The 25205-nt window shown below is 35.3% G+C and overlaps 1 protein-coding gene and 2 non-coding genes across 3 annotated transcripts; 2 read left to right on the top strand and 1 right to left on the bottom strand.

Annotated features, from left to right (window-relative positions):
• Positions 1-4660: 4660 nt before the first annotated feature.
• On the top strand, positions 4661-10462 carry l(1)10Bb (BUD31-like protein). The gene is made up of 4 exons (XM_089234127.1): positions 4661-4888; positions 5704-5826; positions 7817-7983; positions 10286-10462. Exons 1-4 carry the CDS (start codon positions 4795-4797, stop codon positions 10334-10336), a joined length of 435 nt encoding a protein of 144 aa, XP_089090253.1. The 5' UTR covers positions 4661-4794; the 3' UTR covers positions 10337-10462.
• A 5019-nt stretch (positions 10463-15481) lies between these two features.
• TRNAH-GUG (transfer RNA histidin (anticodon GUG)) lies at positions 15482-15553 on the bottom strand. Its single transcript has one exon. It is a non-coding gene; the product is annotated as a tRNA-His (tRNA).
• A 4196-nt stretch (positions 15554-19749) lies between these two features.
• Positions 19750-19821, top strand: TRNAH-GUG (transfer RNA histidin (anticodon GUG)). The gene has a single exon. It is a non-coding gene; the product is annotated as a tRNA-His (tRNA).
• Positions 19822-25205: the final 5384 nt, after the last annotated feature.

Here is a 25205-nt window from a genome sequence, read left to right as displayed (position 1 = left end):
ATACAAGATAACCCAATCCTGAAGAGAATGGAATCCTGAAAGGAGGGTAGGGCGAGAATGGTTCTGAGTTTATCTATGCGAGTTGACGTAGGGAGGCCTAAGATAGATCTCATCGAGGAGTTATAGATTGTGTTTATCTTGGTGAGAGAAGATTTGGCTGCATTAAACCAGGCCACAGCTCCGTAACCAATGGTACCTCCAATGATGCTCATTAGCACAGGTTTGAGGAACTTGCAAGGAATATTTCTTGATGAGTGAGAGATGGAGCGACAAATGTTTAAATATAGAGTGCCCTTAGAACGCAGAGATGATAATTGTTTTTTCCAGGTGAGAGTACAATCCAGATGAACACCCAGAACTTTCAAGTACGGATCAAACGGAATGGATTCGCCATTAATGTTGAAAGAAGGAAAGTATGGAGGTCGTCTCCGTGAAAAAATAGAAAAACGAGATTTGGATAGAGAGATGCACAATCCACTATTTTCAGCCCATCTGAGAATGTTAGGCAAGGTGTTCATCAATCTGAACTCAGCATACTTCCCATCTAACGCATTCATCTGAAGGAAAATATCATCAGCATACATAAAAAACTTAATGTCAGAATTAATATATGAGGTTATATCTAATGTGAACAGGGTGAAAAGTACTGGGGAGAGGGTAGAACCCTGTAAAAGACCGCAGTTGGGAGCAAAGGCACCAGATATGGAACCCCTCCAATGAATGACATGTTTACGGTTCGAGAGATAATTAAAGAGCCAAGTTAAAAATTTACCATGAAAGCCCAAGCGGGCTAATTTGGCAATGAGCAAATCATGCCTCACAGAATCATAAGCAGCTCTCAAATCTAGAGCAATAATGTAGCTAGTATAGCCCCTTTGGAGGGCATATGAAATAGAGGACACCATATCTTTCATGCAAATCTCAGCACCAGTTTTTGGTCGAAAACCATAAAAATTTTTTGGAAAGAGCTCAAATCGTAATGCAATCCAGGTGATCCTAAAAAGAATGATTCTCTCAAAGATTTTGCTAATAGTGTTTATAAGGGTCAGAGGACGAAAGTTCTTCGGATCAGTAGTTGGTTTTCCTGACTTTGGAATAAAAATAATACGTCCTTCTTTAAAAGACGGCGGCACCAGCGATGAAGACCAAAGGGTATTAAAAGCATTCAGAAATTCAATCCCCTTATTTGGAAGGAGTTTGTACACCTTCAATGGAACACCATCTGGACCAGGGGTAGTTGAACGACCAGAACAAATGGCTCTACGAATTTCCGTGGGAGTGAACGGTGCATCCATCTGAGCCTGGAACTCACGAGGAGGACCATAAAAAGTAACGGTTTGAGATCGGCCAGGTGAAGAGAAGTGGTAAAATTTTAAAAGTTGGATCTGTACGAGAGGCTCGACATAACTATTATTAGCAATCTTGAAAATATGCCGGGAATCATCCCAAGTTTTCGCCACGATATAACGGTGTCTACGCAAGACAGAAAAGAGAACTGAGGGCTGAGTAAAAGGATGAAGTTCTTGAGCCAGAGTCTTCAATCGTAGAATGCGAAGGTGGCGACGAAAAACCGAAGCTAATTTTTTATATTTAATCCAGTTGGCCTGAGAGGGCACACGGCGAAATAAGCGGAAAGCCCGTTTTTTTTCGATAAGAGCAATACGCCCTTCTTTATCCAACTTAAGCCAAGGTTGTTTCTTCCGGTACACAGAGTACCTAGCTGAGTTAACAATGGAAATAACATGATTGTAGATACTGTCGAAATCGTTAGTAGCGGGGATGACAGAGAGACCTGCCATTACTGCTGACCATTTAATGTAACGGAATTCCTGAGATATGAATTGTTTATTCAAAGAGACGGAAATTTTAATTGGCAAATGATCACTATTGAATAAGGATTCACAGGGAGTCCAGATAATATATCTATAAAGACCTGGACTACAGAAACATAAGTCGATATAAGATTGTGAGTCCTTGCTATAAAAGGTGGGGCAAAATGGAGGAACTAGACAAAGGTTATGATTAAGATACCAATTAAATAACATAGTACCTGCAGGAGATACAATATGTCCTCCCCAGTTTGGATGATGACTGTTGGAATCTCCGATTATGATGAAATTCCCAGAGATGTATGAGAAAATATTGTCAATAGCAGCGATATTGAAAACACCTGGAGGACGATAAAAATTTACAACATACATAGAAAAATTATTTAGAAAAACTTGAACAATCATAATTTCAAAAAAGGGGTCCGAAATTTTCCATATCAAAGATGAGGAAAGAGATGAATTTACCGCGGTCACTAAACCACCACCTGGGAGAAGTCGATCATTTCTAAAAATCTGAAAACCAGCAAGAAAAAAATGGTCCTTCGGTTCCAGAAAAGTCTCCTGTAAACATAACATATCATAGTTTAAACAAAAATTTCTGATAAAGGTTGACTTGGACTTGATGCCTCGGACATTCCATTGAAGAACTCTAAAATTCATATTATTCATAGTATTTTTTTTTTTTGGAAAGGATTAACTAGAAAAATATATTGAACTGAAGAGAGGGAAAAAGCATCAAATTCACAGAAAAAAAAAAACAAAAAAAAACAACACTTATTTTTGGGAGAGAAAAAGGAAATATCAAGCGAGAAAAACACAATAGGAAAGGGAGGGGAAAAAAAATCAAACGAAGCTCGATTTGATCACAAAAATAAGAATACTGAACTCTTGTCAGCTCTAAATGAGGTAAAGAAAAACCATTATCAAACTCGATAACAGAGAGAAAGGAAAAAAGATCAAACGAGGAACAAACTTTAAACGAGAGGGGAAAAAAAAGGGGGGGGGAGACAAAAATGAAATTAAGTGAAAAACTAGGTTCCAACATTTGAGGCCAAGTCATTTTTCAGTCTCTTAGCTAATCGTCTTTGTTTAACCCTTTCCGCAGGAGAAGTATAGAATTTATTCGATTCAGGATCTTGAGAAAAGTCACTATCATCATTATGCTCAGGGGGCAAAGGTTGATTGAAGATAGCAGTCGAAGGACCAGAAGTGTCCATATTTACATTCGAATTAAGTGGCGGTATTATATTCACCTTATGTACAGCTAGGTTAACCGAATTGACTATTTCGGGAATAAGCGCTCTAATAGAGTCATTCAGCGATTCCTGAAGACTTATTTTCAGATCTTTAAGTACAATTTCTTTGATGGCAGATACTTCCGCTTGGACCAGGGAACTGATCTCAGCCTTGAGAGCACTGAAGTCAGATGACATGGAAATGCTGGTCCGAGCAGCATATGAAGAGGAATTCATTTTACATCTTTCTCGAGCGATGTTTATTGGAACATGATGTTCGGCTTTATAGTGATATGCTTTTGACTCCAAGACATAAGCAGGGCACTGACGATCAGAGGCAAGATGAGTGGAAGCCTTACAGTTAATGCAGGAGATAGGGTTTTGGCAGGTTTCATGGTTATGATTTTGGCCGCATCGTTTGCAGATCTGAGATGATACTCTACAAAACTTTGAGCGGTGAAAGTAGCTCCAGCAGCGAAGGCATTGATTAGGACGCTCAATAAATTTACGTGGTCGAAATATCAAGAACCATAACTTTATTTCCAGCGGAATGTTCCTACCAAGAATCGTTACCAGAACAGTTTGTAAAGGAATTCTTTCTTTTATAAATCTTCGAATACCGATGACCTGTAACCCCTCCGATTGCAGTTCTTCCGCAATTTCCACTACTGCAATATCACACGGAATATTTAGCAAAAATTTGGAGGTAATCGAATCCTTCAAAAGGACCGATTTAACGGGAATGTTCAAAATCATATCTATTTTTTTTATCTCTTTCGCAGTGTGAATATTTTCCGTAGAGATTAACAGCTCACTTGAGCGTGTGAATCGAATCTCCGAGATGTGTTTAGGAACAGAGATTTTTGAGCAGATATCCTTTTTCAGGCACAAAGGCCTGGATCTGGGAATAATTTCTGCACCCGAAAACTTGAAAGTTAGCAAAATGCGAGGGGACTCACCAAAACCGTCCAAGATGTCTTCATCAGATAATAAAGTATTCCAATTATGACTTGTAGACGAGACTTTGTCTGCACTGCCCGCTGGCTGTGTATCTATTTCAACAGCCATAGCTGCACATTTGAAGGAGTCAAACTAGACCCCGGAAACGGGCAGAGCCCTAACCAAGAGCCTTGATCCTTCACTTCAGGAAATTAAATAAAATTACTCCTACGAATATAATAAATAAAGAAAACTGTACTTAAAGAGGGAAACACTAGTAAAAAATTAAATAAAGGGTAAGGCACAAACGCAGAGCGAGAGGGGCGTAACACCACTACAGCAGCTCCGGCAGAGACCACCACATGTGCTTGTTACAGTAAACCAGCCAACAGGGTAAACATCAGAGATGAATTTCTGCAACTGTCGTCTTCAAAGGATTTGGACTTTTCACCTTTTCCAGAAAACTCATTTTTGTTTATTTTTATGGTAATTTCAGTTAGATAGACGTAAAATATGGAGCACATTTCCTTTTTTTTTGAATGAAAATGGGTGAATTTTTTTAAAATGAAAATGAATCGATCATTAAAAATGAATCAATGAAAAATTGGGAAGAGATTACCCTGCTTGTTTTTGAATGATCCTCGTTTTCATGTTGAGAGCTGCGCTGGAAGTTAAATTTCTCTAACGCGATTGAAGATTGTATTGTGTTAGTAACGTTTTCTCCAACGATCGTCTCCGTGGTATTTTTGTGTTAACTTTCTTGGAAAAAAGGCAAATTTTTGTATTTAACGATGCCTAAAGTCAGGAGAAGCCGTAAGCGTCCTCCGGAGGGTTGGGAATTGATCGAACCCACGATCGAGGAGCTCGAACAAAAAATGCGAGAAGGTAATTATCATTATACATTTTGCCAATGTTTAATTATGATTTCTTTTTAATCAATTAGGTGTTTGTCATTGAAGAAAACAAAAATTAAAAGAGTATTATTTTTCAAAGATGTTGCTTGCCTTTGTTGTATTTCAAAAAGTTGCCTTGTATATGATTCATGTGTTGTAACTTCACAATATATCATTGACCCTGAACATGGTGAAACAGTTGATAAATTAAAATTGTTTTTGTTGGAAAATGTAAGGGCAAAAAAAATTGATAATATTATCCGAAGTCCCGATAAACAATTTTTTTTTCCTATGTTGTTATTGGTCTGTTCGGTTCTGTGCAAAAGTGATGACAATACCCAAATGATAACATTATCCATGATTCTAATAAGCGGAATCAACTGTAGTAATGAATAACAGCGACAAATAGTTATGGTAAACAAGGAGGGGATAATTTTTCTGAATATTATGTCAAAGTGAATTTGGAAAGAAAAGTCTACTGAGAAAAACCATCTTGTTCTCTCTCTGTTCTGATAATGTTTGAGAGAACTTCTTCTTGGCATTATGTAAGGGTAAAAAGATAAGGAAGAGGAACAGTAAGTAACACACATTGCAAATTCGTAGCTTTTCTTCAACTTGTTATTTTAGCTCTGATCAATAAGGCTTGTGGTATAACTGTTCAGAATTGGATACAAGTTACAAGTATTTTTAGATTTTGAAAAGAAATGATGAAATAGCAATACAAGCTTGTATTTAAGAAATATTTATGTTTCTGCAAAATATAGTCTCTGTTCATATAAATAAATACATTTTTGTCCATTTTTATAGCTGAAACAGAGCCCCATGATGGAAAGCGAAAGGTGGAATCCTTATGGCCGATATTCAGAATCCATCATCAGAAATCTCGTTATATTTTCGATCTCTACCACAGAAGGAAAGCTATCAGCAGAGGTATAATTTTGAAATTCTGTTCACATGTGTAGCCCTATTTCTTTTGTAACCCCTTGGCAGTGATGTCTCAGGAGTCCAATTCGGGCAACAGAAAAATTTTATATTTGCGATTTGATGATTATATTTTAAATGTTTTTTTTACAAACAAAGTATTGTTTTCTTTTCCCATGAAGCCTGAATTGAGTTTGTTTACCTTTTCTATTTATGTAATGCACAACAACAATGAAATAAGATTTCCATTTTTGGTTCATTTTTCTGAAATAAATTACACTGTCATCTGTCAAGGGGTTAAATGATGTATAATATAAGGTGAGTAAAAAAAATCATTATATTAAAAATGTTATGGTATCTCACAAAGGTTCATGTTACATGTTATATATGCCCTATGTGAGGTTCTTTCATTATACAAATGCAGTGGTACACTGATATTATACAACAGAATGCCAAGAGACATAGATGTATTGTTAATTCCCTATCTTTAAAGTACTTTTCAAACTGCTGCGACATATAACAAAACCATGATAGTTTATAATTTGATCTGGTAGTCCAAAGTCATTAACAAAGTTGTCGACCACTTTCATCACACAAGTAGTTGAAGTATTCCTAACTCGAAATAATTGTACGAATCTCGAGAAGGTGGCGATGATCATGAGTAGCTCTTGATTTCGTTTTGAACTTTTTTGACAAAAGGTCCCAAAAGATCCATATATCACCACAAACAGCCTTTTACCTGGTTTGATTGTGTGCAGCAATACTTGTTGTTTGCCTGCTGGTAACTTGTTAACTAAACATTCCAGACACATTGCTATATGGTGCTTTAATAGCATTTCATGTATGGAAACCAATACATTTCCTTGATCTTTTTGATTGTTCTGTCTGTGGTGAAATGTCCAATTAGATTGTGGAATTTGATTACGATACTCTTCCGCATGCACTTCAGAATTACATACAATATAGTTTGAGTTTTCCTTTATCATCCACCTTTCTGAAAATTCAGTTATTCTTCAGCTTAGCTATATTCTTATACTCTTCGGAAAACCAACTACAGTTGACAACAACTGTGGCAACAGTGGGACACACCAGAAGGCTGGAAACCAGAACACCTTTTGGAAACAGTCTGGTTTGTTGTAAGAAGAATTCTCTGGGGTTGGTAGTGTGCTGACGTGGCACAAATCAGTTTTTTATGGCTGTGATTTCAGCCTTTTCTTAGTTTTGTTCTGCTTCGGTAGAAGCTTTCTTTATAGGATGCTGTAATAGTCAATAATAAGACACTGAATAAAAATTTGATTCACATCTGCCGAACTGCTTCACAAGACTGCTCCACATATAAATGAAGATCATTCTTGTCCTTGGAAGACTATACCCGACTTTTCCATGTCTTACCAGACATAAAATGCTTCTTATAACAGCTGAGTAGTTAACATGCCAAAAGAACAGGTCATATCTGGATTTGAGTCATGGTAAATAGGCATGGACACATAACTGCAGATCAGTTTTAAACTGTAGGCTGGACAAATCCCAGGCACCAGGTTGCCACTGTGACTAAAAAATTGGTATTGGCACCTAAAATTTTTTCTTCGTAATTACTAAATTTTAAGCTGAGAGCAGTACAAAATGTTTGTAATTTATAGCAGCATATCTGTCAACACGAAAGAGGGTCATAATGCCATATAAAGTCAAAAGAAGTATTATTTTACATTTTTTTCCAGTTAAAAATTTTTATGTGCCTAAAAGTTTTTCCTCGATTTTTTTTGTGATTTGTCCAGCCCTGCTGCTTGGTCCCAGTTTAATCAGTCATTGTTTGCATAAAATGGCCATGGTGCTACAAAAACGATCAAATAATTTATAAAATGCAATGAATATCAGTGATTTGCAAACTTGCAAGTAATTTGACTTTTTTTGAATGTCACACAGTTTTTTTCTTTACATTTGTGTGTTTCTATTTCCTTATCTAAATTAATGTGCAGTATTTATTTGCCTGTTACTTCAGAATTGTATGAATATTGCTTGAAAGAGAATGTTGCAGACAAGAACCTGATTGCTAAATGGAAGAAACAAGGGTACGAAAATCTTTGTTGCCTGCGTTGTATCCAGACAAGGGACACAAATTTCGGGACCAACTGCATATGCAGAGTACCAAAGGCAAAATTAGAGGAGGTATTAATCAAAATATTTTTTGCAAATTTATTTATTTTTTAATGTTTTCCCAAGTTACAAGAGATAAAGGTTTGCATTTAATGGATGTATTTTGTATTGTATTGTACAGTTTTTTGACCCTATCAGGCATGCTTGTTATGTGTATTGCTCCCCTCTGCCATCAACTTTTATAACCACGAATGAAGTGTGTAATGCTTGAAGATTTTTATCATTGTGGTGAGACTTTTTAACAGGGAAATCGGCTCGCATGGCAAATAGAACTCTAAGCCATGTGCATCTTAGCCATATCTTAGTGCAAAAATGATGTTTTTATGTGAATTATTGATTTGTTATTAATTTGGTATTTATCCCTGGCTTGATATTTATTCTGTGGAGATGTGATCTTTGTGTGACGTCATTTTGTACTCGATAGCATAATAGGATTCAGAGAAATCCTTAAACAAAAGTTTTTAAAAAAAACAGATTCCCGTACTTTTTTATAATTTGCCATGGTTCCATATTTTATGGTTAAAATCTGTAAAAACTATGGAAATGCCGTAATAGTTATCAAGTATGGTCATCTGTCAAGAACTTCTTCAAAAGAATAAAAACTAAGTTTTGACTCTTTCATCTTAGGCTTACCTTTTCACATTTATGTAATCATTTATCAATTAAGACTCAAATAAGGTTAAATAATTTTTGTTTTACATTAATGGTTTTATTTTGAAAGCATATGCATTTATACTGTGCAGTGCACATGGTTTTATGTTTCCTGCAATCAAGTTAAACATAATAGAATTTGTCCCAAAATGTGTCCAAATATTTTCATTCTTGTATCATTTATTCTGTAATAAATTTTTAAAATGTACAGGTCAGTAACCAGTGTGTTATCCATCCCGCCCTTCCACCATATTAAGCTGGATAGTCCAGAGTCTACTGACTATGAAAATTCTCCATGACTTTCACTCTTGTTCAAATACATTTTGCACATATTTTCCATGGATGTGTGACTCTGATAATGTAATTTACTGGGGGAAAAAGCAGGTCTGAGTTCCTGTTCCTCCTGGGTTGACATAATGTTGGTTTTCCAACTTCGCAAACCTGGTGCATCATGAGACATTTTTTTTATCAAAGTCAATTATGCAATTGAACTTTAACGAAATTGAGAAATTTCGTAAGTTTTACTAAATAAACTTAAAACAACAATGACATGTGATACCTTATTTTCCATTTTTTCAAAGACAAACTATAGTCAATATGCACACAAAAATGAAAGCAAACCTTTCCTGCAGTCTTATATCATGCTTTAGATGTGTATTTAGTGTATTCTGTACATTACTCCTATCTAATCGCCACTAGGCAATATTTATTTCTTATTGCCATTTCATTCATTCCTGCCATAAAGGGGGAAGATCTAACTGGAATCCCACAAACTAAATCTTATATTCAAAATTATTATTTTTTAACACTATAAATTTACCAGAAAGTAAATATGCTGAAAATCTTATATAAAACCATGCCCTTTATAGAGATAATTTCCTTTATAACAATATTACTTTTTGGTCCTGATGTGTTAATATAATCCATCTATAATGATAACTACTTTTTCTCTAACAATGTTTCTCTGGTCCCTCAAGTACCATTATATACAGGGTGGTAACTATTAACTACACAATTATACACGTGATTCCTTAAAAAAAACACTAATATATAAAAGTGTTTCTGTTAGGATCAGAGGAATATTAAGGGAGTTATCAGGTTTTGAAATTTTATGATGTCATTTTTCTAACAGTCAGTTACCCTCCAAACACCGAACGAAAGTAAATTTCTCCCTCAGCAGAGGGGGTTGCCACATTTCAAAAATGAACTGAAATATTCAATCCTGTTAGAAACCAAGCTCAGCCTTCTTCTCTTGCGATTGGCACTTTTTCTTTCTGTGTAGTGTGCCATTTTAATCTTGTTATTACATAGTAACTTTGTTCACTATATTGGCAAATTTATCTTCAGATATGTAAAGTGTTAGCCAAATGGGATCTTTTTGAAAAATTGTTTTTCCAAAATCAACACTTTTTGCCGAAAATGTGTTAATTTTCTCTCCTTCACTGCTGAATTAAATTTTTTGAGGGAAGGTGCATAGTGTTTACTGCATGATCACTTTTGTTACCTTGTCTTTCGAATTAGATCACATGTTGATCAATAAAACAAGGCTATTAGTTATTTTATTAACTAATTCATGTTTCAAACTAGTTGTTTTATTAATTGGTATATTGAATATAATTAGTGGTTTCAGATTTTTTTCTATTGATTTTTTTTGTTTTCGCAGGGGAAAATTGTTGAATGTGTTCACTGTGGTTGCAGAGGATGTTCTGGTTGAAGATGATCATGTGATTCTGCATGATGAATATTTTGTAATGTCATCATTCTCAAAATTATGAACATTTTAGATTTCTGTGTACATAATTACTGCAATTTTCATTCAGTAAAATATTTTTTCTGTGTATTTTTCGTGTTTTTTTTTAGTTATTCAGTTATGCAATTTGTAATAACTAAATATGTGGGATCCTAAAAACATGTTTTCAAAAAATATAATGGAGGGAGAGGGAATTCGATGTACTTAAATAATTTTCTCTATGAAAATTTGTAGAAATTTGAAGTAAAAATAAAAACGTAATTGATCGAAAAAAAAATCCATGCTACTACTATACATCATTACAAACAAGCAAACTACTATACATCATTATCACTACTACCAGACTGCACATGCACCCATAAATGGAAAGTTATTGAAAATATTGGGAGGGGCTTAAAAAAATTTAATGTGGGAGGGAGGAGGCTTTATGTGTTATGTGAACTGACCTGTTTCTTCTGCGTGTGGTGGAATGGTAATACAGTATACCAATACACCCATGGAGTATATTTAGCACTTTTGCGTGCACTGCTGCAAATTATTTTTAATGTTAATCAAATAGTTTAATTGATTACACTATATAACAAAAACAACTTTTTCTTTGCCATTGGGTAAAACTTGTTTCTTTGTTTGCGTGGCCTGGAATAATCATGAAAATGATTATTTAACTCAAACTTTTGTGGTAAGGGGATCATTATTTGTGAATTGGTCATTTACCATATTGGCTGATTAGAATATTGAAAATTATGGAAAAAGAACTTTTTTCCTCACTGATAATTAATTTTAAAAACTAAATAGCTTTTAAAATGTGTCATGTATTTGGATGTTTCACAGAAAATAAAACTAGTTAAAATAAAAAAAAATGACGGGATTTTCCCCCATCTTTATACCCATATACAGCATATTTTAGCTCCCTAAAGTAGTCATATTTTTTATGTGTTTATAGATGGTCATCCAAGTCAAGAATTCTTTGGTAAAGGTGATCTTTTTGGATATAAGTACTAAGTACCCATGCTTTCTTCAAATTTTTCAAGATGAGCATATTGGAGGATGCAATGTGTAAACATTAGACATTTTATTTTTGTGTTTCTACAAGTTCAAGTTAGTTTTTGTTCAGCAATTACCTAGAAAGCCTTTTAGCATGGGAACAAATATTTCAAGCAGCTTCTGACATTTTTGGGAAGTTTCTTTTATTTTACATTCTTATGATATGATAGAAACCCCCTCTTTTAATCTTTGGCACAGAAAACCTATGGAACATGTAGGTGTTTTAATGCAGCTAAATTTTTTTTTATCTAAGGAGTGTGATAAACTATTTAATATGTGACCAATTTTTGTGTACAATGGTGGTATTAGAACTCTTTTGAAATCACAGTCGTGTGGAAATTATCAAAATGTTAGTATTTGATGAAAATTTTGATATCGCATGATGCAATGCCAAATATACAGAAGATGGACTGCCTTTTCTAAATCACGCATGCACTTTGTCTGCATTCCTCTGCGGAGTTTCTAATGAGCTGGTACATGTTGGAAGGTGCATGTATGTGTTGTGAATCTAACGTGAAGTTTGTTACTGTGTAAAGCTTGTTATGTGGAGTGCTGCCATTTGTCATCAATTTTTCTAACTATGAATGAAGTGCAGTGGTTGAATAATTGTACCATTGTAGGCCTGTTGCTCTGTGGCAAGACTTTCTATGAGATAATCGTGTGGATCATACATGCCAACTTTGGAACCAAGCCCCTCCGTATTGTTGATATTTATTGCCTTTTTTAGAACATATACAAAAAAGTCATGAGAAAACAAAATGGGGAAATAGGTGTCTTTCCCCCTCCCCCATCAGATTTTTTTTCTCATTTAATTCAAATCAATTTTCTTGAACTTTAGAAAGAAATTGTGAATCTGACATGCAAAATCAAAGCAGTAATTTCTGGCACTGCCCAGGTTTTCTTCATAAGCTGGGAGCATTGAAAAAGTGACAAACCATTATTTGGGAACCAAGGTAGCCCAAGTAGACATTAAAAATTTATTTTTGCTAGACAGTTTTTATCGGGTATTTTCCGAGCTCAGTCGAACTTTTAAAGTATCCTGTCGTTTAAGTTGGAGCCTGTTTTGTACACATTCAAAATTTGTTAAAGATTGGTTCGAAATTATAGATTTGTATATAAGACATACGCTCAGACACAAAGCCTCAATTTTACATACATAGAAGTCAAGTTTTTCGTTTTACAGCGCCATTTGTGAGTGAAATTTGAACTTTCGTTTATTTATAAAAAAGAACTCTAGGCCAAGATATCTTAGTGCAAGCCATACGTTTTTATGCCAATTGTTGATTTGTTATTAGTTTGGTATTTATTCTTGGCTTGATATTCATTTTCTTTATACGATTTTTTTGCGTGACGTCATTTTGTACTTGATAGGATAATGGAATTCAAAGAAATCTCCTTGAACAAAGTTTCTAAAAAAAAGAAATAGATTTCTCCGTAGTTTGCTACAATTTACCGTAGTTCCGTATTTTATGGTAGAAATCCGTAGAAACTACGGAAATATTCCGCAGTAGTTGGCAAGCATGCATCGGATATATCGGCAGTTTTTGATCTCAAATCGCTAGTTTTTCTTTGGCGTATTTTTAGTTTTGGTGATGGGAGACAATTTGAGCTTTTTGATGATTGAGTGGCGGCGATTGGCCATATATCCGCTATAGTTCAATGAAATATGGCCGTTCTTTGGGTATCAATCATTTGTGGGATCAATAACTGGCAATTCCAGGGGTAAAGACTGCTATTTATCGCATAATTTCATACAACTCACAGTCGTGCTTTTCAGGTATTTGATCCCCCAAGTAACAAAAAAATTCGTTCTGATCAGAGGCGGACGCGCGAAAACACCAAACTTCACACCCTTTTTTAATTTAAGGGGCCCAAAATTTTCTTCTGCGCTCGGGGCCTTGAGTGACTTTGATCCACCATTGCTTTTGATCATAGGCGGATTTAACGGCGGGCCTAGGGCCCCGACTTCTATATATAAAGGGCCAAGAAAAACCCAATCTTCACACTTTTTTTTCTAATTTAAGGGGCCCAATATTTTCTTTTGCACCCGGGATTTCGACCGACTTTGATCTGCTATTGCTTCTGATTGCAAAAGCAAAGTTTAAAGCATAAAAATAGCTGTATCCAGTCTTTTTTGGTCGTTAGCTATTGGGAAATATGGTTTGCTAACCAAAGACAAAAAGTCGTGTTTCATTGTGCTATTAATTGGTTGTAGCTCATCAGCTGCCGCAGGTTCTCAAGCTTTTTGTTCTATTCCTCCCCCCCCCTTCAGAAAATTTGTTCTCTCATCGCCCCCAATTCAACTGAACCCATAGGATCCTAGGTTATTTACGTAGCTTCTATCGTCCCCCAGAGGGCGATGTTGCCAACTTTGGGAAACACTGAGCTACATGATGCATTGAAAGGATATTTTTCATGATTTAATTACAGTGAAACCTCGATATAATGATACTCTGCGGACCACGAAAAATAATCGTTGCAAAAGGAGTATCGTTATATCGAGAGGCAGCAGTTTTAGAATGAGCAGTTTATTTCCAAACAAGACAAAATATCGTTGTAGAGGTATTTATCATTATAGTTATGTCGAATATCGTTGTAGCGAACTACACTGTAGTTACTAATTGAGATTCTTAAAAAAATCTAGTGAAAAGTACAGTACGTTAGAGTTATTAGTATATCAAACATTTTTAAGTGTAATAGGACAAGATTAGTAAACAATAACCTGCTCATATTAGTCATGAGGTCATATTTCTCATTAATGTTTGTCATATTCTTTATAGTACACATGCTTTGATGACTTAAGCTTCGGAGTAATTCGTGACTAATAAATCCAGATCAACGCGTGAGTTTTGTGTGCATGTTGCGACATGCATCCAGGCAAGAAAGCTGAAAAAAAAGAAAAAAGAAAACCATATTCTTGCACCGCTTTCAATCCATGGGAAAGTTGCTCATAGTAGCTTGACCTTTGAACGGCGGTGCGCAACTGAAAAAGAGGCCATGAGTCATCCCGTGCTGTCTGCATTATTATTATTTTTTCATACTTTTTGAGCGTGTATCATTTAGAAAGGATTTAATACGTTAGGCGATCGTTTTAACTCGAAGCATACTACATCAGCAACAGATGGGGGGGGGGGGGGTACCCCTGTAACAAGAGAAGCATTTTGTAAAGACTTTTTTTTCCCACAAGTGGTGTTTTAAAGTAAAAACCCTTTTAAGGCTCTACGCTGCTTTTTTTTTTGTTAAAAAAAGCTTGTCATTCCATTAGTTCTCTAGCTTTCCAGGAAAAAATAGCTAATTTATTTGTAATTACTAACCTAGTGTTAGATTGTGCTGGTGAGCAACAGAAAAAATTTTTCTATATACAAGAATTATTTGAAGAATACACATCTATTTATATTATAAATTGCGATTCCTTTTAAAATGTAACAAAATACAGCTTTTCGAAAATTCATGTTTTTTTGCAGTTCAATAGAGAAATATGTTCTTCGAGCAAAAGGCCCGTCTAAGATTTGATTTTTTTATTATTATTTGAAGTTTCTTTAGCTCATCGGTTGCATAATCAAGAGCACTTAGAATCCCGAGGCCACGTAAAAATCTTCTGAAGATACCAAATACTGGATGGAAAAACATCAAATGAAACTCAAACTTATAACGACTGGCTTGCCTGAAAAAAAAATCATAATTAGTTTTATAAATGGGTATTCGTTAACGAAATGCAATGTTTTCTATAAAATGCATACACCTAAGCTATATTTTTTTTTCGACGTGTTGTACATTACTTCAAAATTTTTATTTTTATTTTATCGTCTGAGGTAATTTTCAAAGAAGAAACTACTTCTATTGTTACGGGGAAAAATATTTCTCATAATTAGTTATTATGAATATGAATACGGAAGCTTCCACCGTACGAGATCCCACTCAGACGAGTGATATGGGTACACTATCATCAAAGCCTAATAAAAAAAAAATCATCGAATCTCAAAAATTTTAAGTACAGAAAACATTGTTTTGTATGATAAATTTTCTTTTTTTAAAATCAACGCGTGCACTAAAAAATGTTTCTTGTGCCGTGACCAGGATTCGAACCTGGGTTATTGCGGCCACAACGCAATGTACTAACCACTATACGATCACGGCGACGCCAGCAGCAATTTTTTTAGAGAATGACCGAAATTTGTATAGAGAAAACCTGCTCTGATTTTTTTCAAGCGTATCTTTGACAGGGAAAAGAAAAAATTAGCTCGGATAGATATATGGAGAGGCTGTTTCAAACAAAGACCGTTAAGTGATATATTTAAAACCCTTTGCGGTTCTATGTCGAGGTGGAACCGATATCAGGAAAGAACGGTACTTCATTGTGATAACGGCCCCTGTAACTTCGGAAAAGGAAATTTTAGAAACCGCTTAAAAGGTTAAAAAAAAGATATCGCTAAACTGTCCTCAGTAAAAAAATAGCCGTACGAAAGAAACATTCACCCGAAAAGTAATTGAGATACACGTATTTAATCAATACGTTTTGGTAAATTAATTCACAAAGATAAAAAACACAGAGAGGCATGGACTTGGTTGAGAGGGTGCAGAGAAGAGCCATGCAAACACCAAACATGGCCCTCCAGCTTGTGGTGACGCAGGGAGTTTTTCTCTGATAGGGTTGCTAATAAATGGAATAGCTTACCTACGGGAGTCGTCAATTCTAACATAATTGATACGTTTAAAATCAAGTACGATAGACATGGTGGGATAAATCGAGAAGCTGTCCATACTTAGATAAGACAACCATATCCCTTTTTTTTGTGGGCAGTGCATCATTACTTGTATATATATATTTTTTTTTTCTTTCGTGATATACGCTTTTGCATCGTGTTGCTGTATTTTTTTTTTCAAATTTATTTGTTTCCAAAGTTAAATAACACATAAAACAGTCAAATCTCGATGTTTGTCGTCTAGAGGCCTAAGCCTGTAAGAGCAACTAATAAAAAACTAAAGACAAAGGAAACAAAGAAAAAAATAACACAGAAGTTATAATAAAAAATAAAGTTAAATAATAAAATGATTTTGGATGAATTTTTGTAACAATTAATATTGAAAATACTTGTTCACAAAACTGTAGCATTTGATGCAATAAAAAATGGTATGAGAGGCAATTACAGGCATATTGATAATAATATATAATTCGCTTCTATAATTGAAAATATACATCAATATCGTCTATTGCTATTAGATTCAAAAAGTGATTTTTTAAATGATGCAAACCTGGATAAATTCTGTATAACCAACGGTAAAGCATTAAATAGTTTAGGAGCAAGGTAGTAAAAATGTTTGCGAAATATTTCTTTTCTAAATGAGGGTATGCAGTAAATTTCGTTTGGTCTTCTCAGTGATATGGACTCTCTTTGAATGCATATTGATTTACTACGATATATGTAGAGGAAGAGTCGGTAGATGGCGTTATGTCTTATGGGGAGTAGATTTAAATTTCTATGAATTGAGATTTGAGAGCGAGCACTGTAAATAGTTTTGAAACATCTGTTTTGAATAGACCAAATAATTTTGGTTATATGATATCCATAATTTTTACGGGCATAATTTTTTCCGCCACTTCGTTGGGCAATTTGCCTGTTGTGGCCTTTGTATTTGGCAAAATCAAAATTCAAACTCTCTCCTGGTGACCGAAAAAAAAGTCAGAAAACGTGGTAACAACTTTCCCCCTATCCTTTAAATACATATATTTTAATAAAGTTATTGAGCAATAAAAGACACGAAAAAATTCCCGGAATTTTTTTGTCTTTCCCCCCTCCCCCACTTCTTTTATATCTAAGTTAGTTATTCGTCCCGCTGTGGAGATTAACATGAGAATACACGAGTCTTTGGCAACGTCCGATAAATGCCCGGCATAATCGTCACGACTTACACGATTCCCCACCGAGGTTGGATTGCCATTTCCGCAAGTTGATTACCATATCTATTGTATCATCTAAAGCAAGGAAGATATTTATGAGTGATAACTTATGGAGAAGCGAATGTCTGATTTAATGATGTCACTGAGTTTAGAACCAGCAACCATTAAATCAGCAGAAATTTCCCAGGGATGATGTTGTTGTTGGTTCAACTCATATAATATTTATGGATGAGCGGCGGCGACCTTCTGGAGGTCTCGAGAAAGGGTCGAAAACCGGTTGGTTTCACGCTGCAATACATATTCCTCCATTTCTCAGCAGGTTTCATACTGTATTTTTTATTTTTTACTCTATTATATACTCACTCAATACTCCTTCATGGGATTCAAAAGGCATCTCAGTAAGGAGAAATATTTTTCGCCTTCCGTTCAAAGGATCCTCTTTCTTTTGAAGAATTTCTTGCCCATAGAAAAGATGATGTTGCTGTCTTCCTTCCTTCCTCGATGGATTCCTCTTTTTATCAAAAGAAGGCCGCGAACTTGAGGGTTATCGGCCCAAAATGGATAATACGATTTTCTATTCAATGTATTCATTCAACGGTATTTACATTTTCCAGCTCTTTTAACTCTTTTCCCTTCTCTAACCTACCTCTCATGAAATACATTTCTTCCGGAGATCTTTGAATTTTTCTGAATCGCTTCAGAAATTTCGCTAAAAGAGAGAGGGAGAGAGACTTTTTTTTATTGAATCACGTAATAAAAGCAGTTTTCAATGCTTACTGTAGATTTATACGAATAAGGCGGAAAAACAGTACGCGAAAGGCCTGTGTAGGACTGGATTTGAGAAAGCACGAAGAGTGTAGTCTCACCGGGCTACAAAATATTAAGGACCATTGAACGGGATCAAAATTGACATATTTTATTTTAACCCCATAACCAACACCTTCTATAGCAGAAAGTCTCCGCGCGAAGCTTGTGACGTCACTGAAGTCGTACATTTCAGCTATAGTCATTAGAACACTGTCACTGCAAAAAAAACTGTAAAGCCATCTTAATGCAAGGAGTCTCTATGATTTTTTGATCTGTTAAGTTACATTTAACTTTGGAGGGGGAGGTATACATACAGATATTGCAGAGGGGTGGAAAATGTCTAAACCTGACCGTGCGCCTGAGCCCCTGTTTTCGATAAAAAAAAATCTCTGAGCTATACTCGACGAATTACTTTAGAGAAATTGCACACAATTTTATACAGTTGCCAAAAATATAAGGTCTCGTCTCAAGGACGACTCTAGTCAAACATGGTCATGTTACCTTGTGTCATATTGCATGAGTGCTTCGTCATAACTGTGGCAGATCTATGCAGTTCCTGTTTCTCGCATGGGCAAACGGGACACGGCCCAGCACCTCGCAAATCTTTGGGGCATTCTCTTTTGATATTTTAATTACTTCATGAAAATATTAACAGATATTTTTAATTTTTGATTGTCTTGGGGTGGGGGGGGGGGGTTAAGAGCCTGCCATGTCGCCATGTTCCGTTTTCCTTGCGTACGCCTTTGCCTCAAAGAAAGCTATACATAAGGGCATAGGCGTATGCAGAATTTTCTCGAGGGAGTTTTTAGATTCTTTTCCCTTCTCGGGGGGGGGGGGGTTACGTTTTTCCTGCAAAATAACACTATAATCTTGGCTCAAGGGGGGGGGGGTGTTAGAACCTCAAACCTCCCTTTGCGTACGTCAATGCATAAGTGGTCACCATGGCCCCCACATCCTGGCGTCGGGCCCCTAGGCTAGGACTTTCAAAGACTCCCTACGGCAAATTTATAGCGTTGAAAAATAAAAAATGACGAGAATCTTCCCGGGCTCCAGGACAAGAGTCCTATCAGCCCCACCCTTGTGGGGGCCATGGGGGTCACAAAAAAAGTCATGAGCGCCCAGGCCCATGGGCGGAGATACGAGAGGGGGGCATAGGGGGCATTTCCCCCCAACCTCAAAGGTGGAGGCGACTGATCTAATGTATATATGTATATATGAATTGACATCATCATCATCGTGCCCCCCCAGACTTCCAAGTCTATCTCCGCTTATGCCCAGGCCCGAACTGATTAGGAACAGGGCCTTGATCTATGTCCATCACATGGGAGAGCCTGACAGAGTACTGGAGGTGGGGAGGGGGTGAAAAGGCAGAGAATTTATTAATAATAATTTTTTTCCCTTGCACTTCATATTGTAATTGTACATACAAAGACCTTATGCTTGATGTGGGGACCCCCCCGAATTTATGATAAAAAGAATAGCAGAGAGAGAGATATAATTCAACTACTACTTGAATAGACTTTTCCAATCAAAACAGCTCGCAACAGCGATAGATACGCTTGGATAATCAGAGCAGCACTTCCTTCAAAATTTCCAACAGTATTCCAAAAAGTAGCTTTTGTACGCAGCCGTGATCGTATAGTGGTTAGTACATTGCGTTGTGGCCGCAATAACCCAGGTTCGAATCCTGGTCACGGCAACATTAGGCAATTTTTTTCAGTTTATCGTTTCATGTGATCGAAATTTTAAATTTTGATTCTTAGAGAATCTTCGTATATTCGTTACTTGTCTCAGTTTTAGGGCTGGGAATCGATTAAAATTTTTAACTGGTTAATCAAAAAATTTTAATCGATTAATCGAATATTTTCAAATGCTATTCATTCATAGCAAACGTAGTGTCGTTAACTGTATAACATTAATTGATGCTATAAAAACATATTTTATTCATTTCACGCATCTGTCTACTGAATGGATGTAAATAAATGTAAAATAGATTAAGAAATGAAGGTGGCCTCTTGAAGCTATTTAATACCGTTCCCCCCTTTGCCAGAAACACGAATGTGCAAATTTCTAGAATTTCAACAACTTTAGAATTTCTACTCTACCCATGGTACTCTATGGAAGTTGATCTCCTAAAATGTTGTGTGAAATGTGGTTCCAATAGGGGATACGCATTGCGTTTCTGGCAAAACTTAGATAGCACAATAAGTGATCCAACCAGCTGATAAACCCAAAAATCAAAATTTGCACATTCATGTCTATGGCATAAGGGCAACGATATGCTGAACATGCTTGTCATATACTGGAATTTCTTAACTTGGATCTCGCCGGTTTTTTTTGTTTTGAATCAGTAATTTTAGAAATCATTACTTGTTGTCGTTGAATACACTGTCGTTTCCTCATGTCGAAAAATTTGATCAAGATATTGATTAAAATATTTTAAAATACGGCCACTTATCTGAAGTGTTATTGTACAGGAACATAATTTAAGACATTTAATCTGTTTAGTCAAATAAATCAAGTTAAATTATAAACTTTTAATAAAAATTTTACTCGAATTTTGATCGGATTGATCGAGTCGATTAAGGCCGGTATTCACCGATATGGTTTAAGCTATAGTCACAATTTTTTGATAACAGATCGACACGGATTGGTTAAATTCAGGTCTTTAACCAATCTATGTAGATCTCTTATCCAAAAATTGTGACTACAGTTTAAACCATGTCGGTGAATACGGCCCTAACTCAACTAAAATTTTTAACTGCGATTAACAATTGGTCGATTACCCAACTCGATTAATCGATCAATCGGACCAGCCCTACTTAGTTTCAAATAAAATTTGTACGCAGGACTCACATAAACAATCGAGAAAAAATAACTTGAAATAAGAGCTCATAATTGAATTTCCAATACACAGTGAAGCCTCGTTACAACGATATTCGATATAACGATAAATCCGTCCACAACGATATTTTTTTGTCTTGTTTGGAAATGTAATTATACTCTACTGTTAAATTGCTGCCTCTCGATATAACTATGAGCCCACTATAACTATATTTTCTCTTGGTATGCAGAGCATCGTTATATTGAGGTTTCATTATATAACAAACATCTATTTAAAAATTTTCCAATATTCCTTTGAAGTTCGTCCTAAAAAAAAACGTATTACAACCAACATGGTGAAGAAAGTCAATTGTCTGTCACAAACTCGGTTACAATACAAACACAAAGGCCACAACACGCAAACTGCCCAACGAGGTGGTTGAAAAAAGATGGCAATAAAAAATATGGGTGTCAAATATAACTAAAATACAGCAACCCAATATGAGAGTATATATCACGAAAAAAAAAAAACTTATAATTTATAATATATAATACACTACTCATAAAAAAAGATTCTTATCTAAAAAGTGAATTCAGTCTTCCAGGGCCAGATTTGAGTCCAGTTCCACTTCGCTGATATGACGCCTTAACCCGATTTCGCCACCACAGCAATAACATCAAAGATTCCACGATATTTAGTCGTTGTAACCGAGGTGTCGTTATTACCGAGCTTGACGTTTTTAAGATTGTTTTTTAACGAAAAATATAATCATATCAAATCAAATAGTGTGCATATTAGGTTTTTATTTCGTTGGGGTTCGGGTGACCATATTTGATCTAGAAAAATACGGAAATTGGGATAATTAATATGGGACATAGCCGGTTCTCGCCAAACATGTTGCCAATTGTCAATTAAATCACAAATATTGCTTATTGAATAACCCTTGGCGAGAAATACATTGCTACAGCAAGTCTGCTAAAATGTGTTTTACGGGAAAAATTTGAACTAATGTCAGCTTTGCTGAAGATAACGGGACATTTTTATCAGAAAATAGTCGACAGGGGCAAAATATGGAAATGTTTCGTATCGGATGGTCATGTAAATCAGCAAGTCGGAGCGTCAAACATGCAATAAATATATTTTTTTCAACGTTAGGTGTGAATACAACAACAGACGAACATCCCCTGGTTGGGGTCAGCTCTAATCTAAGAGTTTCTTGAGAAAACGTCATGGAAACAAAAGGGGCAAAAAAAAATTGTACCTATATCGAAGGTGGTAGCTTTTCATCGACGTTATAAGCAAGGTTCGTAAACGTTATTCTTTATGGGAATCGGTCCAAACTGACAATTCATGATGTTATAGCAGAGGCGTCATTACAAACGAGAGCGTTATAACCGAGTTTCACTGTAAAATCATCCATGATAAGTACATTGGGGGGAAAAAGAAAATTGAAAAAAAAACTGTATTATGTACGTATTTTCCAATTTTTCCCTTTGTGTAAAATATTTTGGTTTCTTTCAATCCAAAATAATAATGAAAGAAGAAAATTCTTGCAGTGGTAAACCTTAGAAATGCGCAGTAATAATAAGAAACATTTACTCCATGTAAAAGTAGAAGTCATTTCTTTTTTAGAAGACACCTCAGGCGATAAAATGGAATAAAAATAACGTAACTACATACGCTAAAAGCATTGTGTGTGTATATGTGTGCGTGATACTTCCATGATGGCCGGATCAGGAAAAAGGAAAGCATATCATGAACGTGAATATGTTTTGTCGAGAAGAATCGGAACGAAAGATTCTGATGGAAGGAAGTCACAATGGAAGATGCGGAGAATATCTCTGTTTATAGTAAAGTGGTACTACTTTTATATCCAATATCGTCTTCAATAAACATTTGATATCTTTTCTAGAAACATGAAAACACCGCCTGATCGAAAACCGAATGCATAAAAACATGAAATATTTCACTTAAACAAATAATAGAAAAGTACAGTATTTGCTGATGTATGTATTTATTCATGTGTAATAGATTTTGTTTCCCCCGTTGTTTCTATCGATATGCATCTCGATCAGTGTAGTTGGAGCGATTGATTGATTGATGGAAAATTGAAGAAGAAATTTATTTTTTTTTTCTTTTGATGAGCGACGATACATGAAAACTTCATTTCATGTTAATTTAATGTATCAGATATCCTCGAATACCCCTCAGTATACTTTCATGGTCAAAAGAAAACTAATGAAAGTTATCTTTTGAGAAAGAAAAAGTGTGAGTATATTTATCTCAAAATGAAAAATTTTTCACTTATTTTGCCCAAGAAATAATAAAAAAAAAATTCGACCTTAAAAAAAAAAATTCGAAAATTATTTTTATTTAAAAAAATAGCTCAATTTATAAGGTAACATAAAATATTAGTTAACATCAGTTTCATGGCACTGTTATTAACCAATAACTCAAATTTAAAGAAAACACACCAGACTCTTTTCTCAGCTCATAATTTTTGTTGAATCTGAGGTAACAGTGAAAAATTAAAACTCGTTAATAAATTAATATGTTTAAAATCTTGCGGCCTCTCAACAATGGTGATGAGGATTGAATATTAAAATTGGATTAATTTTAATATCAAGAGATTCTATTAATATTGGAGGCTCTTAATTTTCTTTACTTAATGAAACTGGAGCGTTTTCTGCAATTTCACAATGATTTTTCTTACGAACTAAGCGTCGAATAAATCATCGTCATCGTATGATGCAGTGATTTCCAACCTTCAAGCCCCATGGGGTCACATGAGCAATTTTACATGAGGGCAATGGATGAAAATGTCCGAATCCATTGTCAAAATCAATTTCATTATCAGGATACAATTGTTGCAATTGTTACACAGCCACTTGTTAGTCGTTCCCAGGTACCAAGGGAATACGCGTAAACCTGATCCCGGTATGACCTCCAAGAGGGGTTCCAGGAATGGTTGGGAACCACTGGTTGTGATCACGATAACGCTAAGTTTGAATCCAGGTCAAGGCAAAGACTTCTTATTTTTGTTTTCTTCAATGAACAAAAACCTTTCAGTTTTATTTATATTTTTAGTTTCACTGTACTTTACTAAATATTCTAGTTTAGTTTTATTTTGTTCAAGCTCAATTCGTAATAGTCTGAATGCTGAATAGCATTATTCTTTCACGAAATTATACGTGATTTCTGGAGCCGTAACTAGGCAGTGGATTACTTACCGGAAATGGGAACAAAGGAATACAATGCTTGTATTTTGACTATACACATTCAGAAACGATGTTCTGCAACGATTACTGCACCGAAGCAATTTGGCAATTTACTAACGAATAGAAATCAGGAAACTAATAGTGCACGTGCAAGTTTGAGTGTTTTGTGGTGCTGCAAACTATCTCCCAAATCGTAAGTGAGAAACTAGCAATGAGTGAATGCGTGATTGTATTTTTGTGCTGTGTGTTAGCATTCGCTATGCTGAGAATTCTTTTCTTTTTTTAAAGTAAAAGATGGGAAAATGCAGGAAACAAAATGCTTTTTGTACCAATATATTTGGAGACACAGAGAAAAAAAGAAAGGAATTTTCCCTCGCTTTCAAAGAGGAAAAAATCGAAACGAGATGCTATTACATTCACGTTATGAAATAAATGCATGAATAAATGAAAATACGATTCCTGAGCAACGAACCTTTTTAGAAACAAATAAAAAACACCGGAAGAAGTGCATTAAAATATACAGCAACGACTTAAAGGGAGAAAAAGGAAAACATTTCCGTAAAAATGGTAAATTGAATTATGCATTCAACTCGAAAAACATGAAAAAAAAAATAAAATAAAATAAACGAAATTTATTTTTCTTCTGTTTATATATATTTTAAATCTTGTTTTACCTTTGAAAAGGACTAAAATTTTTTCTTCTTTTTTATTCGTATGCGTTTAGTCCCTTTTTTTCTCGTCCAAAAGTGCGTTCAAAGACAAGAAGAAAAAAACACATAAAACAACAAAAATAGTCTCTAGTTGTGGTGTATGTACAAACTAAAGTGGCGCCCTCTCGCTGATCATAACACTGAAACAAAGGCCATTGATTTTCAATCAGTACAGAGTATATATATATCTATATATACACCACACACACACATATAAGATACAGTACTTGTTCTAGTTTCATCTTCTACATTCCCTTTACCTTCATACAAGTATGTACTGTACACATTGAAGTAGGATACGCTGCATCCTTTTTCCTACCCCCCCCCCCTC

This window comes from Pholcus phalangioides, unplaced genomic scaffold (genome assembly GCF_987345545.1).
Source record: "Pholcus phalangioides strain wild (caught in Gottingen) unplaced genomic scaffold, Ppha-v1.0 ptg000001l_1, whole genome shotgun sequence".
Classification (NCBI taxonomy): domain Eukaryota; kingdom Metazoa; phylum Arthropoda; class Arachnida; order Araneae; family Pholcidae; genus Pholcus; species Pholcus phalangioides.
Note: the sequence above shows the minus strand (reverse complement) of the source record. Positions and strands in the feature narration are given on the sequence as shown.